This window comes from Euleptes europaea, chromosome 4 (assembly GCF_029931775.1).
Source record: "Euleptes europaea isolate rEulEur1 chromosome 4, rEulEur1.hap1, whole genome shotgun sequence".
In the NCBI taxonomy this organism is placed as follows: Eukaryota; Metazoa; Chordata; class Lepidosauria; order Squamata; family Sphaerodactylidae; genus Euleptes; species Euleptes europaea.
In genome coordinates, this window is record NC_079315.1 from 98,116,084 (window position 1) to 98,133,039 (window position 16,956).

Genomic DNA, 16,956 nt, shown 5'->3' on the forward strand with positions numbered 1-16,956 from the left:
TTCCTCTTTTCCTGTTGCCCTCAACTTTTCCTAGCGTGACTGTCTTCTCCAGTGACTCTTGTCTTCTCATAATGTGACCAAAATACGATAGCCTCTGTTTATCTATTTGTAGGGTTGCCAGGTCCCTCTTCACAACCCGCCGGAGGTTTTGGGGCACAGTCTGAGGAGGGAGGATTTTGGGGAAGGGAGGGACTTGAATGCCATACAGTCCAATGGCCAAAGCGGCCATTTTCTCCAGGGGATCTGATCTCTATTGGATGATCAGTTGTAATAGCAGATCTCCAGCTAGTACCTGGAGGTTGGCAACCTGCAAAAGAAAACAAAGATACTCAGATGAGCAGAAGAATTATTTTCTTATGATTTGGAACTATTATATATATATCAACTGAAGAAAATTGACTTTGAAACAGGACACTTTACCCGATCCCTGTCTTGCTTGTTTTCTAGGGTCCCTTGTGATTTGTGTATTTTGAAGCTGCAATTAAGAAAAAGTATGAATTATATGATCTTTGTGAAGTAACAAATGATTATATTATATATTAATTGAATTTATTTTCAAATTGGTGTTATTGATTTATGTTACTATTTAGCCCTAGTGACTGCATACGGTTGACTAACTAATTAATTTGCGGTCCAAGTTTGTTATTAAAGTACCTGGAGGTTGGCAACCTTATTTGGTTGCCTGAAGCACGCGTTTGCAATTGTTGCCCGCACATAATTCCATGCGTCCTTCCCCTGCTCCTAGCCCAAATCTGCCAACAACATTTGATTCTGCTTTGTTTCCTACTTGTGCGTTTCCAGTCACGCTTTACACATCCATAAACACGGGGGAAGCGAAACGCGAGCGTCCGACCACGCTTCCAATCAGAGGCCAGCCCACCCTCGGGGCGTTTTGGCAAATCAAAAAAAGAGCACCAGCAAAAGTACACCCAATAAGGTAACTACAATGCAAATTGCTGTTTAGAAAAAAATACATTGAGAATAAATTCTCACTAACACAACCTCAGTTGAGCAGATAGAACCAATATTTTTTACAAATGGTCTAAAATAGACCCAATACAGAGTCGCAAAAGCGATACAAATAAGTGGAAATAGGCGCAAATGCTCAGTTCAGTTCAAGTCCATCCACATAAAATGCAGTTTCTAACAAGTAGGCAACCAGACGTTGTGCTGTGCAATGGAAATCCGGTATAATTCCATTTCACATGAAACTTTTTCAAGCTTTCAGTCCTTCCGTGCACTATTCATTCAGTTTGTGAAGGAGTGTGCCTTCCCTGTTTGTATGGACGGGGCGTGGCAGGGAGAAGAGAGGCGGCTCGGCTATTGGCGGTTGGGAGGAGCGAGTGGGCGGGGCGAACGGGACGAAGCGCGCGCGCCCGGCTGAGAGGAATCCACGCCGCGGCCGCATTTGGGAAGGCGGAGGAGGCGCGAGGGCGCGTGCGCATGCGCAAGAGCGCGAGCGCCGGGGCGCGGGAGGAGCCGGACGCGATTCCCCGCGCGCCCCCTCCCTCCCTCCCTCGCGTCGCCCCGCCCCCTCCTTAAAGGACCGGCCTGTCCTCCCGGCGAGCCTCACTAGCGGCGGCGCCTCGAGCGTGAGGCGGCGCGGCCGGGTCTGTCCGCTCCTCCCTCGGCCGTCCCCGCGCCTGGATGCGGCCGGGCTCCTCGCCGCCCTCAAGCCGCCGCTAGCCTCGCCCCGAGTCCCCCGGAGGAGCCGGGCGGCGCGACCATGTTTGACAAGACGCGGCTCCCCTATGTGGTGCTGGATGTGATCTGTGTGGTGTTGGGTACGTCTCGGCCCCCGCCTGAGGGGGAGGGCGGCGGTGTGCTTGTTGTGTGTGTGTGTGTGTGTGTGTATATGCCGGGGATGCTCCTGCGCTGCTTTGCTTTGCTCCCACTTTCCCTTTGGGCTGCTGCGGAAACTTTGCCCAAACCTGACGATGCAGGGAGTGCGGTCGTCGCATACATGTGTGTGTGTGTATACACATTATGCGTGACACGGCCTTATTGTGCCTGATTTATTAAAGGTACCGAAAGACTGGCTTAAAAAAGAGGCTGGAACTGACTGAGATGGCGAAGCTTACAGCTTTGATAAATCAGAATGCGAACGTGCAATTTTTGGGAAGGGAATGGGAGGCTTGGAGCAGGCACTGTGAAAATTATTTTCTTAACGGGACCATTTAAAGGATGCTCTCTTTGATCTAATCCCTTATTCATACTTTGTATTAATTTTTCATATTGGGTATTGATTTAAGAATGTTGAATACGACGAGAACAGGTTAATTAAAATAATGTTGGGATTAGTTCCGTGAGCAAAGGTTTATACCATTTAATTTTGGATGGGAGAGGGGGAAGTCATTCGATTGTTAAACTAGAAATATTATTTGTTTTTCTTTTTATTATTATTATTATATTTTTCCGTTGATATATTAAATGAAGAAAAATTAAAAAAATATATTATATTTAAAAAAAGGTACCGGCATACGTATGTATGTGTGCACGCATATATCATTCTTTATGTCGTGTGCATGTGTATACATGCCCACGTCTTACACAAATGTGATCTATAGCTACCGGCATTTAGTGTTGTTCGGATATTAATCAGTTGTGCACCTTTATAATCTTGCCATTTTTAACCTTTTAATAGCCAAATCTATTTTGTATTTGATTTTTCACCTATACTGTTTAACTACGCAAATTTGCTTTATTTGATGGTCTGTGACTGCAAATAAATTATTGATTGATATCTATAGCTACACGAAGTCCTATTGCATGTCTCGGGCCTTCTGATTAAATTTTATTTTGTAACCCACCTCCAGCCTCCGTGAGCGAGGCAGGCTATAAATGAAATAAGTAAACCAGCAAAACATAAACACAGATGTATATATCATTCTTTTATAGCTAAAATTTGTGTACAACATGAGCATAGGCACACATACGTACACATGCCTGTAATATACCTCTTCAGATTGTGCACTCTATATACACATAGATCTGTTTAAAATGTTCAAAATGGACCTTGTGCATGTGTCGAGTCACATATATGTTACGTGTGCATTCACACGCACAACTGTCTGTGGCAGTAATTCTGACGGGATAGATAGCCTGTTAATCTGTTGCTCTAAAAATGAATGGGAGGTTTGTGGCATTGTATGCGGAGTGAGTGTGTTGCAACTTAACTTCTGTGGCATGTTGATCAGTTAATCTTTGACTTTTCCCATCTTCTCTCACCATGGCTTTGGGGAAGGGCTAAAAGGAGATTCTTTTCTTAACTCTCTCTCCCCCCCATCTTGATTTTGTTTGTTCTGCCCATGCTGCTGCATATCACTTCTGTCTTCGTTTTTTCTTTCTTTCTGGACAACTCACCATCCATGAGTTCACCTAGTGGAAAGGAACTAGAGATAATTCCCCCTTCTTCCTAATCTCACTTGGAGAAACTTGGTCACTGTGATTCTTCTGTTTCATACCACAACAATGTGGAGTTAATGGATGTACGCATTGACTTGCGCCCACCTCCACACACCTGTACCAGATGGAAATGCGTCGGAAAGATTTATTGTCATGAAGCTGACACCGAAAGGAAAGCAGTGGCTGATTTTTTCAGTAACGTAGATAGGATCATGTGTTAAGACTAAGAAAGAACAGGTGGCCAGATTGGATGTTGGTGTCCCAAAGTGCAGTTGTTAAGTAGATGTCCTCAGTGACTGACATGCCTTTCTGCCTGTTGCTTGAGTTTGTTGTCTGCAGTGTTCAGTCAGTCAAAACATTATGCTCCTATTTTGATTGCAGGGCATGGCAAGGTTCATTTTCTGAATGTTGTTTTCCTTTCTATTTTGCTCCATGTGAGGGCTAAATGGAAAATAGGATATGCGTGAATGTAGTATACTGATTTGAAGAAGGATTAGGTTTGCTTGTCCATAACCATCGTGGACTTTGGAAAACCCTGCTGTGATGTGGCATTTGGCTTTGGGGTGACTTTCTTTGGTTAAAGACTTGTAAATGTCATTTCTCTGTAGGGGGTGTCATTTCTCTATAGTTAAATGTTTCCAAGTGTTAGATCTGATAATGGCAGCTTGTAAAACGTGATCTGTCAATTCTAGGAATTAGTGGAGATCTACACTGTTTCACAACACTCTGCATGCTCACTATTTAATCACTGGGAATGAAATCTGATACTGCTACTTGATGGTTACTGGCGGTTAATGAGTGAGCACTTCAAATTTGAAAATGTTACATTCTGCAAGGGATCAGGAACACTTTTTTTCCCATGCAAATGTTGGCAGTTGAATTTCAAAAAATGAGGTCTGGCACACATGTCCAGAAGAATGAGGTTATGGATTAAGGTGGCTGAACATTGAGGCAACAGAATGGACCACATCACTTTAGTCTGCAGGTGTAGGGTCATGGAGATCCATGTTTTGAAGAGGTCCACTCTTTTCTCTGAAAATAGATCATAGCAGGAAGCAAAGAGAAAGCAGAGAAGCTTCCCTCCCCCCACTGTGCTAATTTTCTGCTCGTATGGAGTTTGAAGGAACACTTTAAAGCTGGAGTCCATCACATGTGGTCCAAAGGGGTGTATTCCATTCTATCATGTCAATGTTCTGTTGCTTCATTCTCTGGCATGTGTAAACCAGGGCTGAGGAACCTGCTCTGAAATAATTTCCTGTTCAAAGTTAACATAAGATTTTAACTGTGTTTAAGCAGAGTTTCTCCATACATTGAAATTAGTGAGCTTAGACTGGAGTAACTGCACAGGATTACACTATAAGCCTCTTGACATATTTACCTTACCTCGGAAAGGCCTCCTCTAATTTCGGCAAATAGAGCATTGAAAGGAAGTAGGGTAATTTAACTATAATGTTTCTCTTGCGTGGTTGCAAGCATGTGGGAAAATATTACCTTGGAATGAAAAATCTATTTTTTATGGTTTCTGTCTTGGGAGGAAGAATTAAGCAGCGGTAATCCTGTTTGCAGATCACTGTTAACGCTAAGTGAGCTGCAAGAATTTTTTTATTGGCTGAGACTGAGGTATTAATTGGCAAGCCCCAAGTTAAAATCTTGCCTTTGTCATAAATCCGCTAGGTTGCTTTGGACAAGCCACTGCCTCCCATTATCAGATCCCAGTTGGTAATGGTGGTGGGAAGTGCTGTCAAGTCACAGCTGACTTATGGCGACCCCGTAGGGTTTTCTAGGCAAGAGACATTCAGAGGTGGTTCGCCATTGCTTGCCTCCCGAGTGGGCTGACAGATTTCTGAGAGAACTGTGACTGGGCCAAAGTCACCCAGCGGACTTCATGTGGAAGAGTGGGGAATCGAACCTGGTTCTCCAGATTAGAGTTCACTGCTCTTAACCGATACACTACGCTGGCTCCTTGTTGGTAATATGGGGGTGATAATATGGAACCTCACAGGATTGTTGTATGGCACAATATAAGTGAAGTATGAGGTAAGGTTAAGTTTCAATTACAGCTCTACCACAATAGTGGGGCTGTTTTATTAGTTTCACCAAGATGCTTTGGGGCATGTAGGCGGTCTGATTTTGAAACAGGAACAGGTAATTAAAGCCTGGGCATGCTCAGAGGTATGAGCCAAAGGGCAACAGGCCAGAACCAGGAGCTTGGAGGAGGATCCACTAGCACAGAGGCAAAGGAAGACTATTCTGTATTTAGACTCCTCCCCCCTTCTCCCTTTAGTTTTTAGTATTGTAAACTGCTTTGGGTGCCCCTCTCCAAAAGTGGGATATAAATAATTAAGTCAAATAATAAAAATAAGCATGAGGACAAGCATACATCCAAAACATTTATGAAAGAGAGATCAAGGAACAGCTTTCCAAACATGAGAAACAAGAGTACTGAATGTTTCTTACAGTCCCTATGAATACTGTATCAACCAGTCATTCAGGTTTTAATAGGCAATGTAGTCAGATGGCATTATTAAAGAGATACTGCTTCTCTCTCAGTCCAACATTTTGGTTTGATTCCTAAAGCAGAAATGGTCAACTGAGTTGTCATAACTGCCATACAGCTGTATAAATAGATTTTGAAGCACGGATCTGACTTGTTCTTATATTTGTTATTCTCGAGTTAGAAACACATAGTGGCTGTTTCTGCATGCCTGATAGTATTATGAAATTGTTTTATTGCAAGAGTTATTCTCATGCTGAACTCAGAGTTGAGAGAAGGAGCTCTCCAGACGGGTACCCCTTATGGGGCCAATGTGGTACTAGAGCAGAATTTCCTTCACAGAACTTCCTGCAGGAAGCAGAAAGCTAAACACTTCAACCAGTGCTGACATGGGGCACAGTTTTCCTGAGCTTACTTGTTTTCTGTAGCATAGTTCTGTACCTTTGTGTAGTCCAATAATGAAATATATCTTTCTCTGCTATCTGTCTTCTTTTTCCGCCCTTATGGGCTGGTTGTACAGAACGTTGGCCATAAATTGTGGATTTTGTGTATGAAAGAACATCCTCCACCCTAGAAATTTATAGTGAACACTATATACTATTGGGTGTCTAGATTTGTGGAAACTTTTAATGCTCATTTTCCATATGCTAGGTTTTAGCACAAACAGTTTTGCCCATGCAGAAGATCTGACCTGTGAATGATTACTTTTTTGCCTGCAGGCCATGTTTCCTTTATTTTGGTTGTTGCGGATGGAACAGTCTGGTAGGTTGGGTATATGTTATGCATATTTTATAAACTACTTTTTAAAGTATGCTCACAGCATCGTTACCTTTTGTATGCAGAAAAAGTCTAGAGCAGAGATATAAACAGGAGATTCAGAAGGGCATAGTAGTATTGCTGAGGTCTTGCACAGTTCTTAATTATTTAATTGGGTGATGAATCAGAGTGCTTCCTGGTATATTGTTGCTATCCAGCTCATGCTGAAGAGTTCTTGGCTTCCTAAAGACTCATTCTCACATTCTTTAATTGTTCAAGCTCATTCCCTTTGACCTTAATTCATGTGATTCTGACTATCCAGGTGATCTAATATTCCCAAGTATTTTATTCAGTTGAGAAGCTTCTGTGTACATTTTAAAAATGGTATTTTGTGGATTTGGGTATATTGGAGCCGAAATATATTGGTATTCTCGATTTTTCAGGATCCTAATACTGGTATGGTATTTGGATCTGGGTTTTATTTGGGAATCTAAAATTACTCCACTTATAGCCTATTAAAAACCCATCCGGAGGGGGGAGCTCGGGGGTGTTTTTTAAGCTAGAGGCACCAAAATTGTAGCAGAGCTGCTGTTGCATGTCCAAAGAAGAATCCCCAATTTTAAGGAAGAAAATTGGATCAGGGGGTCCAATTCTGTGGGCCCCCAAAGAAGGTAACCCCACCTATCCTCCATTGTTTCCAATGGGGGGGGGAACAGCATTTTTCTTTAGGGCAAAAGCAAAGAGACATGCTTGCAGCAACCCTGGGCAATGCCTCCCATGCCAAGAACTAACACAAGCCCAACAGAACCAAAGCAGAGTCCAGGAATCCCAGCAGAACCACAAGCCAATGTGGCAAGCCAAACAGAACCAATGTTAAACCAGAGAATCCCAGCAATTCAAGCAAGGGGGCACTTTTGCAAGACCAACGGAACCAATGTGTAACAGAGAAGCCCAGCAAAACTCAGGGCCAGTGTGGCCATGCAAGCCCAACAAAACCAGTGTCAAATCAGAGAATCCCAGCAGGCTTTTTTGGGGGGCAGAACCAAGGGCAATACACAGAAGACTAGCAGAACAGTCTTAAGCAAAGGGGGCCACTTTTGTAAACCCAGCAGAACCAAGGTCAATCTACAGAAGCCCAGCATAGCAGTCTAAAGCTAGAATGGGCCACTTTTTGCAAGCACAACAGAACCAATGGCAAACCACTGGCAAACATACATTAACATCACTTCCCCAGGAAAGGCCTCAGAAAGTGACAGGGAGGTTTTTTTGTGTGCACCCAGATCCTGCTTTCTCAGCAGCCTGCACACCATCATTACCCCAGAGAAGGAACGTTAGATGCTGCATCTGCTCTTCGTCACTGGCTCTTTTTCCCACCTCTGCAAAGAAGAATGTTACACAAAGCAATAGTATTCATGCAGGCTAGCTTCGTTATTTATGGTGCTCCTGTAGGTCTGCTGGTCTAAATCCCAATGTTTGACACACAGGTCCCTAACTCTGTCCCGATCATCTTGTTCCAACAAGATGAAGAACAGTTTTGATGCAGCTGTATAATATTCAGCATGCAATTTTGGTGCGGGGTAGCTGATGCCTGAGTGAGCATCACCTCCAGCATCCCCCTGTGCTGCACAGCTGCTAGGGTTCAGTTGAGGCGTTTTAGTGCAGGTTGATTTGGAATAGCATTAGGGATGGGGGGGGGAGGTGAGAGATACTGCCAATCAAATTGGGTAACTGCCCTGGTGCTTTCCAGTGACATCTGAATTTTGGGAAGAGCGTTTTGCCCTGTCTCCCCAACACAGACAGAGAGAAGATGCAGGCAGCAGCCACATGTTCACTTCACTCACCCTTAAAGTCCAGAAGTGGGTATTAGAACAGTGGCAAGTTGACTTGGGGAAGACCAACTTCTCAGCTGTCCGGGGCAGCGAAAGTGAGCGATGCGGGCTGACATGGTCGCCCTCATGGGGGAAAACACATTAGCTCTCTTCCTCTAGCGCCACCTCTGACTTCTCCTCCTGTCTCTCCTCGGAAGGCCCGCTGGACCCTGGAGGAACCAAAGAAGGGGCACCCAGTCTCTCCTCTATCTCCTCTAGCTGCCTCTGGGTCCCTGGGGTGAGCTCCACAGCTGGAACACTTTCATCCCCCAAGCTCACCCCAAAAGGCAGCTCGGGCTGCTCCTGCTGCTGAGTCTCAACAACAGCTGGAGGAGGGGCAGCCTGAGCAGCAGACCCCAGCCCAGTGCCAGCACCTGCAGGCGGTGTTCCAGCAGCAGCTTCAATGAAGGAGGCCTTGTGAGGCCTGTTCACTGCACCACCCCAGAGGTTGGGGCAGTAGAAGGTGGCTATGGAGCAGGCCTCCGCAAAGGTGGGGGAAAATCTGCAGCCCAGTCTTCTCCTTTGCTTTCCCCCCAAGGCCCCGCTGCACTCCCTGCTGCTCATTCTGTATCTCTAGATCTCTAGATCAGGGAAGTTAGGTACCTAGCTACCTGCACTACAACCTACCAGACTCTCAAAACCTTTTAATCAACCCTCCCCCCCAAAAAAAACCCATAACGTTTTTGTTTTGTTAAACTGCAACTAACCTAACTTTGCTCCCTTCTGAAAAATGGAGCACTATTTTTTCTAAGCACTATTCTTTCTAAAATCGCCTGGCTTCAAATGTTTTGAAGCTCAGAGCAGACACTAATTTTTTTTTACCAGTTAATCTATACTGATTGCTGTTTAAAAGCAATCTTTCTTCTTAATTGCCTAGCACTAGCCCAGGGGTCAGCAAACTCATTAGTCAAAAGAGCCAAATATCCCCAGGTTTTCAAATAGTTAGAAAATCTGGGGAAAAATAGAAAAAGACCTGAGTTTATGGTCAAACATGAACATTTCATGGTTGGGTAGGATATCGGTGATAAAGATAAATGTACTTCCAAGACTGAACTTTTTGTTTCAATTTTTGCCGATTGATATTCCAGATAGAACAATAGAAAGTTGGCAAAAACAAATTAACTGATTTGTCTGGAATGGGAAAAAAACGAGAATAAGATTCAAAGTGTTACAAGACGAAAAGAAAAGAGGAGGATTAGCATTACCCAACCTTAAACTATATTACCACGCCGCCTGTCTGACTTGGATTGTAGAATGGATAAAATACCCAATAACCAGACATCTCATTCTGGAACGAGCGGACCTTGGACAAGGTTTCCATAAAGTTTTGTGGGATACACCAACAAGAATTCAAAAAGATAAAGCACCAGAAGACTCTGATGTTAAAATGGCGTTATTGAAAGTATGGAAAAAATATAAAAAGAGAATAAGTCCCTCTCCACCATCTATAATGTCACCAGTTGAAGCTTATCATGACAATGTTAAATTAAAATCGGGTGTTCATTTTACTTATAATCAAATGATTGAGTCCACAGGAGAAATTAAGACCCTGACCAATCTTCAAGAAAACTTCCAAAAACTGAATTGGTTAACTTATTTACAACTGAGATCTAACATTCAAAAAGACTGTCTTTATCCCCAACCATTTCGTGAATTAACAGAATTTGAGCAGATAATATCTAAAAATGATCTACACTTACTAGGAAAAAATTATAAGCTTCTATTGAAATACGAAACAGAAGAAGAACAATAAAAACCAATATGATAAAATGGATGCAAAACTTTGGAGAAATGATTTATATGGACTCATGGGAAAAACTTTGTACTTCTGAAATGAAATATACCGTCTCCCAAGAAGTGAAAGAAAATTGGTATAAAACATTCTATAGATGGTACCTGACTCCCAACATGCTTTCTCAGATGACTACTCCCGGAAAAAGAGGTGCTTGTTGGAAATGCCAAGATACAGATGGTTCATACTTTCATGTCTGGTGGACATGTCCAAAGTTACAAACATATTGGAAAAGAATTCATCAAGAACTACAGTTAATGTTTAATATTAAGTTAACAATTGATCCAAAATTCTATCTTCTCAGTATAGTGCCACCTAACCTACTGTCGGAATTTCATGACGTCTTCAAATATGCTACGACAGCAGCTAGAATGGTTCTTGCAAGAACTTGGAAACAAACTCTAATACCTGAAATAGAAGACTGGAAAGAAAAACTATTGGAATATGCCTGCATGGCCAAGATGACCTTTGAGATAAACCAAAAATCCAGTGAATTCACAGAGCAATTTGACGAAAAGTGGGTGATATTCTACAATTACATGAACACCAGCTAACTGAATGAAATGTGATGTTTAAATACATTTAACTTGTTATATAGGACTGTGAGTAACATTAGACTCTTATATAATGGAATATTAATACAAGTAGAATAATATAATGGAGTTTTGCAACATCTTTTTTTTCTTTTTTATTAATATAGAGAAAGTCTTACAGTATGTATTCGAATTTATCTTTTTCAATAGTGTATTGTTTTTATACTTATAATGCTCTATCCCTCCCCTTTTTTTTCCTGTACCCCTTCAATAATATAAATAAAATCTTTACCAAAAAAAAAAGAAAAAAAAAAAGAGGGGAAAAATGTATGAAAGAACCAGAAAGTAATCTAAGAAAACAAAGCCTCTTCCCACCAAACCCAAAAAAGAAAAGGAAAAAAAACAGCTCAGGATAGGAATGGTAAGGGGAAAAAACACCAAATAAAAAACAAAAACAACACCAAGCAGGGCTTCCCAGGCCCCCTCAAAATAGAAAAAACAAGTTCAGCCACAACAGAATGCAGGAAAAGTGCAACCTTGGAGAGTCTTAACAGTTCCTATTCAGCATTCTTGCATAAACCTGATTTTTTTGGGATTGGGATAACTGTCTAGCCTGGGAGATTCTCTAATATATATTAAGATGAAAAAATGTGGTATTTTTTCAACCCAGATAGACCGGGATGCACATCCCTACTTCTGTTCCCCTGATGGTATCGTCTTAACTTAGGATGGAGAAGCAGCTAATACATAAATTGTAGGGGTGTACCCATTAACTGGAGCTCACCTGTCCCCTGCCAGCCTGGCTGACCCCATTGTACCAGTTGCTCAGGCCTTCCCTGCTTAGCTTCTGAGATCTGACGAGATCAGGCTAGCCTGGGTTATCCAGGTCAGGTCACTCATTTTAGGGCACAGAAAACAATTGATTTGAGGATTTTTTAATTTTCCTTCTTCCTGCTAAGACTTTAAATGATTACTTTCCTAATATAATGGGTGAAACGCCTCTGATGTTGGGTTAACATTTGACTTTAATTACGGTATGATGTTTGTTTCCAAAGCTGTGAGTAATTTAAGTTCTACTACAGTTCAGGTTGATTGCAACTTCCTGTAATACTGCTATAGTGCGATTAAAACAGTATCCAGGCCCAAACTATATCCTGCGTGTAAGGGGATATAATGGTAGTCCATCAAGCCCATGTAAATGAAGAGGAGCCACTTCCGATGGGGGAGAACTGGCACAGGAAGGGGGCACGTAACTCTCTCTTTGCCAAAAGTGTTCCCTGTCCAGGTTGCTTCCCCCCACCTGTGACTTTCATGGGTTGAAGCACCTTTGGATGAAAAGCTGCATGTAGAGCAGGGAAATGGTAGGTGGGGAAAGGATTTGTTGCACCCTTTCCAGCTTCTTCTCTGCTTCTCATTGGGCATTTATGCAGGGCTGTTTCCCTTGTGGTCACCCCGCCGACTGCTTCGGGGTTTCCTTTTGATTATGCATGCCTTTCCCGACCGATCAGAGGTTGCCTTGCTCTCCCTGTGTGTTTGCCCATGTTTTCCAGATGTTGTTTTAGCCAGAATCCAGAAAATGTGGGCAAAATGTGTAGGGAGTGCAAGGTGACCTCTGACAGTCGGGAAAGGCATGCATAATCAAAAGGAAGCCCTGAAGCAGTTGTGTGGGGGGGTGATGGCAGGGAAACATTGTCTCCATCAGAAGTGGCTCTTCTTTAACTAAATAGGCCACTGGGCTCCTGTCACTCATTTTCACACATACTGTGTGTACTTTGAACCACGTACCACCTAGCAGGCGCTATCGCTGCAAGTCTCTCTAAGTGTTGACTAAGTGGAACACAGCAGAACAAGTAATATTACAATTAAAATATGTAAAAGGATTTACTTGTCGGAATAAATTAACATTCGTTGTTAAAAGTCCTTAAAAAGCAACTGAAAAGCAGTGAGTACTGGATTGAGTTAGGTGCTGTGTAAAATATGCAAAAAAACAAACCCCTGTTGGATCACATAAAAAGTGTTTACAGGCTTCCCTCCCCCTTTTACTTAAAATATTCCCCCCACACCCATTTTTCTCCCTGAAGGGACCCTCATTAACTTACAACAGGAAGCAAAAAGTACAATAAAAATTCAGTAGGAAAAATCCCTAGCGTTATCTTGATCTTGTCTTACCAGCTCATCCAAGGCCATGGGCCAAGGGCCCTTTCACTGTTCCTATTAGTCACACCCAGGCTTCATACCTGGAGACCAGAACAGCAAACAAAAGCTGAGCTTCAGGTGTTAAAATTGGCAGCAGTGTTTCTTGCTCTCTGCCCTCTCCAAAGGTGTAGCAGTGCTGCCCCCCCCCCCAATTCCTACTTTTTTTTGCCACTCTGATTCTCAGGCTGTTTAGCTTGTTTTGGGTTTATTTTCTATGGTTTGAGGTTTGCAGTCTGAAACGCGGTTTGATGTAACGCAGAACTGAGCTTGGCCTGTTCAGCTATCGGCTCTCAAATCCTCAATCCTGTATTGCGTTAGGTGAACACATGCGCACGCACCCTCCTTGTAATTTGTGAGTCACAATCTCTGCATAATTCCACATGTCATATAATCACAGAAGTGATAAAATTTACGAAATAAAAAGTATTACTACTTTTGAGCATTTACTGTCACATCCAATGATAGATTTGTCAACCTGATCTAGGAGTACAAGTTGAGGTGCTGCTAAGAGTGAGTCTTTCATTATGATTCTATGCCGCTGGACTTGACAAATCTCAGCCACTGTGGGGACCTAGAAATTTCATTGTGGCTCCTAGTGTTTTCAGCAGTCATTTATTTTAACATAGTTTCAGAGGGTAGCTGTGTTGGTCTGCAATAGAACAGCTAGATTCGAGTCCAGTAGCACCTTAGAGACCAACCATATTTTGGGGGTATAAGCTTTCGAGAGTCAGAGCTCCCTTTGTCAGACCCAACTCATATCTGACGAAGCTTATACCCCCAAAATATGGTTGGTCTCTAAGGTGCTACTGGAACCTAGCCATTTATTTTAAGTGCCTCTTAGTGATTCTCAGCAGAAGTACAAAGCTTATTTAGGTATGGGTTATAGGTTAGCTTTTTGCTATACTGACAACCAGGGTTACCCCATATTTATTTATACACTACCACATTTTTGTTATAGCTTTAAAAACAATGACAAGAAATTGTGAAGACTTTAGGATTCGGTTTTGTGCTAGCAGTAATTAGAAAGAGTGGTTATTAAAATATAAACTCCTGAAGGCTGAAAAATAAGTGTGGTTCCTAAAATTTTCAGGTGGCTCATAAAGCCGACTAAATTTGTCAAGGCCTACTATGTAGAGTTACAGACGTTTAAATGGTCTTTTGTGTGTGTGTGATTTTGCCATCAAGTCACAGCTGACTTATGGCGACACCATATGGTTTTCAAGAGATGTTCAGAGGAATTTTGCCATTGCCTGTCTCCGCGTGGGCTGAGAGAGTTCTGAGAGAACTGTGACCAGCAGCTTCATGTGAAGGTGTGGGGAATCGAACTTTGTGCTTTGGAACAAAGGCAGGACAATGCTACTGCAGTTGTTTGTGGGCTTCCTAGAGGCACCTGGTTGGCCACTGTGTGAACAGACTGTTGGACTTGGTGGACCTTGGTCTGATCCAGCATGGCCTTTCTTATGTTCTTATGAACCAGGTTCTCCAGATTAGAGCCTGCCGCTCTTAACCACTACACCACACTGGCTCCCTAAATGGGCTGGAGTAATTCTTTACAGCATTGTACTGTAAGTCAGGCCAGGCTGTAGAGCACAAACTAGCCATGTGTAGGACTACATTAAAAAAAAAAAAAACTTCCAGGAGTGCTGCTGTAGTTCTGACCTCTGGATAAAGCACAGAAATTCAATAGTTACAGCATTTCTCCATCAGTGAATTCATTGCTGGGTAAATCTGCGGCTTCTTGAAGGATCTGTGCCTTCTAAAGATTTGCACTGGGCCCTATCCTCCTGCTGGGAATGATTGTGTGTGCTCTTGTTTGTGATAGATGGTGCTCAGGGCCTCCATTGTTCCTAGGATTTAAATAGATATCCCATCTGAATCAGGTTCCAGAGACTGAAGGCATGTGAAACTAATTGCACTGGAATAAATATAATAGGCTTTCTGGGTAAAGGGCTGGATTCAGGCTAAGTTTTCCAGTGGCAGAGTGGATCTTTCCTGCCTTCTGCCTTCTTCAGCAGCCTGCTGATCTCCCTGAACTGCGGCTACTGGGGATATGGGAATACTTGTGGAATGACATAAGGGGGGGTCTGCTGGGGGAAAGGGGCATTGATGGAAATTGTCATTTTAGTCAGGATCCAGCACAAAATGTTGATGAATGGTGCATTATGTATGCCCCCCCCTCCCGATCTTTGGAGAAGCTTGTTATGATAGTTAAAAATTGTAAACTTCACCAAGCAAAAGTCGTTTAAATTCTCAAACAGGATTATAGAATCAAGGGTGAAAGGCCTAAATTATAAAGCCATCTTCCTCTTGTTGGTTTGATGTAATTCTCTCCACTTGTCTGTGCCTGCGATATGGTCTCTCTGCCAAGAACCGCACTAAGAAGCATGTGCACAAGAGTGTTCTGCCCCACCCAAAGACAGACAACTCCATCATAATTCTCCTTTTGAGACAACAGCAAACACATTCTTTGGTTTAGTTTTAGTTCTTGGTCTGGTTTTCTTTTCAGTAGCACAAGAACAAGATAGGTTTTTGATTATTTCAACTAAAACGACTTCATGTTCAACTAAAACGACTTCATGTTCACCTACCACAACAGTGTTTCAGGGACGGCTGCATGTTTTGGCTGTTATGCTTGAGAGTCGGGGGTAGTTCTTATTTTCAGCTCTCGCTGACACATTAAATTTTCAGGTCTTGTAACTGGGCTCCTGTTTCTGGCATGCCGTTTAGAGGCATGGTTGGGCAGTCCAAGTTGCTATGTAAACACATGTGCCCCTCTTATGTAGAAATAATTAATGGAGAAAAGGGTGGGGGTGGAGGCTGCTAAAACAGGTTCTCAGAGCAATTAATGAGTCAGTCACAGCTGAATAAGGAGCGCTTTTCAGCAGGTTCAACCATATGGGAAGCATGGGTTAGCTTTGTCTCTAGCACATTTTGTATACCCTAATCTATATTAGTCTGCAGTCTGGCACTTCCCCCTTGCCGGCAACTCTTTCAGTTTACTGTCTAGAAGGTTTTATCTATTAAAACAAAGTATAAACTGACAAATTGTTGACAAAAACGCTAATCCCTCCCTCCACTTTGTTTGTTCATGTGAGTCCAATATGGTTAATGCCTTCTGCCAAAGCATATTGATGGGATAAACATTAAATACGTATTAGAGAACTTGGCTGGTTTACTAATTTTGTATGGGTTTTAAGTTATGCCAAGTACATTTTTTGTTTAGATTTTTTAAATTGCCTTGTAGGACCAATTTAGAGAGCCCCGTGGCACAGAGTTGTAAGCTGCAGTACTGCAGTCAAAAGCTCTGCTCACAACCTGAGTTCGATCGCGACGGAAGTTGGTTTCAGGTAGCCGGCTCAAGGTTGACTCAGCCTTCCATCATTCCGAGGTTGGTAAAATGAGTACACGGCTTGCTGGGGGTAAAGTTTAGGTGACTGGGGAAGGCACTGGCAAACCACCCCGTAAACGCCATGATGGGACGTCACCCCATGAGTCAGTAATGACCCTGTGCTTGCACAGGGGATTATCTTTACCTTTAGGACCAATTTAAGCAGTGGTCATCAAGTGATATACTGCAGTATCATATGATAAAGGGATGCTTGTGTATGACAAGTGAGTTACAACAGTGATGGTAGCGGTGGTAAGTGAGGCCAAGTCACAGCCGACTTATGCCAACCCCATAGGGTTTACAGTGCAAGAGATGTTCAGAGGCAGTTTGCCATCGCCTGCCTCTGTGTCACGACTCTGGGCTTCCTTGGTACGATAGTCTCAGTTTAGTCATTTTAGCTCCTAGGGAGAGTTCAGTCTTGATGTGATCTTGAATCCACTTACTTGCCTAGCTGTGCTTTATTACATTGGCAAATTTGATTGTCTGAGTGGGCTTATACAGAAATAGAATGGCTCTATTCAGGA

The 16,956-nt window shown here is 42.8% G+C and overlaps 1 protein-coding gene across 2 annotated transcripts in view; it reads left to right on the plus strand.

Moving 5' to 3' along the window:
- Window positions 1-1,669: 1,669 nt before the first annotated feature.
- PLPP1 (phospholipid phosphatase 1) overlaps window positions 1,670-16,956 on the plus strand; it is a 95,551-nt gene continuing 80,264 nt past the window's right edge. For both annotated transcript variants that reach the window (XM_056848328.1, XM_056848329.1), the window contains exon 1: window positions 1,670-1,784. In XM_056848328.1, coding sequence (XP_056704306.1) covers window positions 1,727-1,784 — 58 coding nt within the window. In that variant the 5' untranslated portion in view covers window positions 1,670-1,726. The remainder of the gene's footprint in view (window positions 1,785-16,956) is intronic.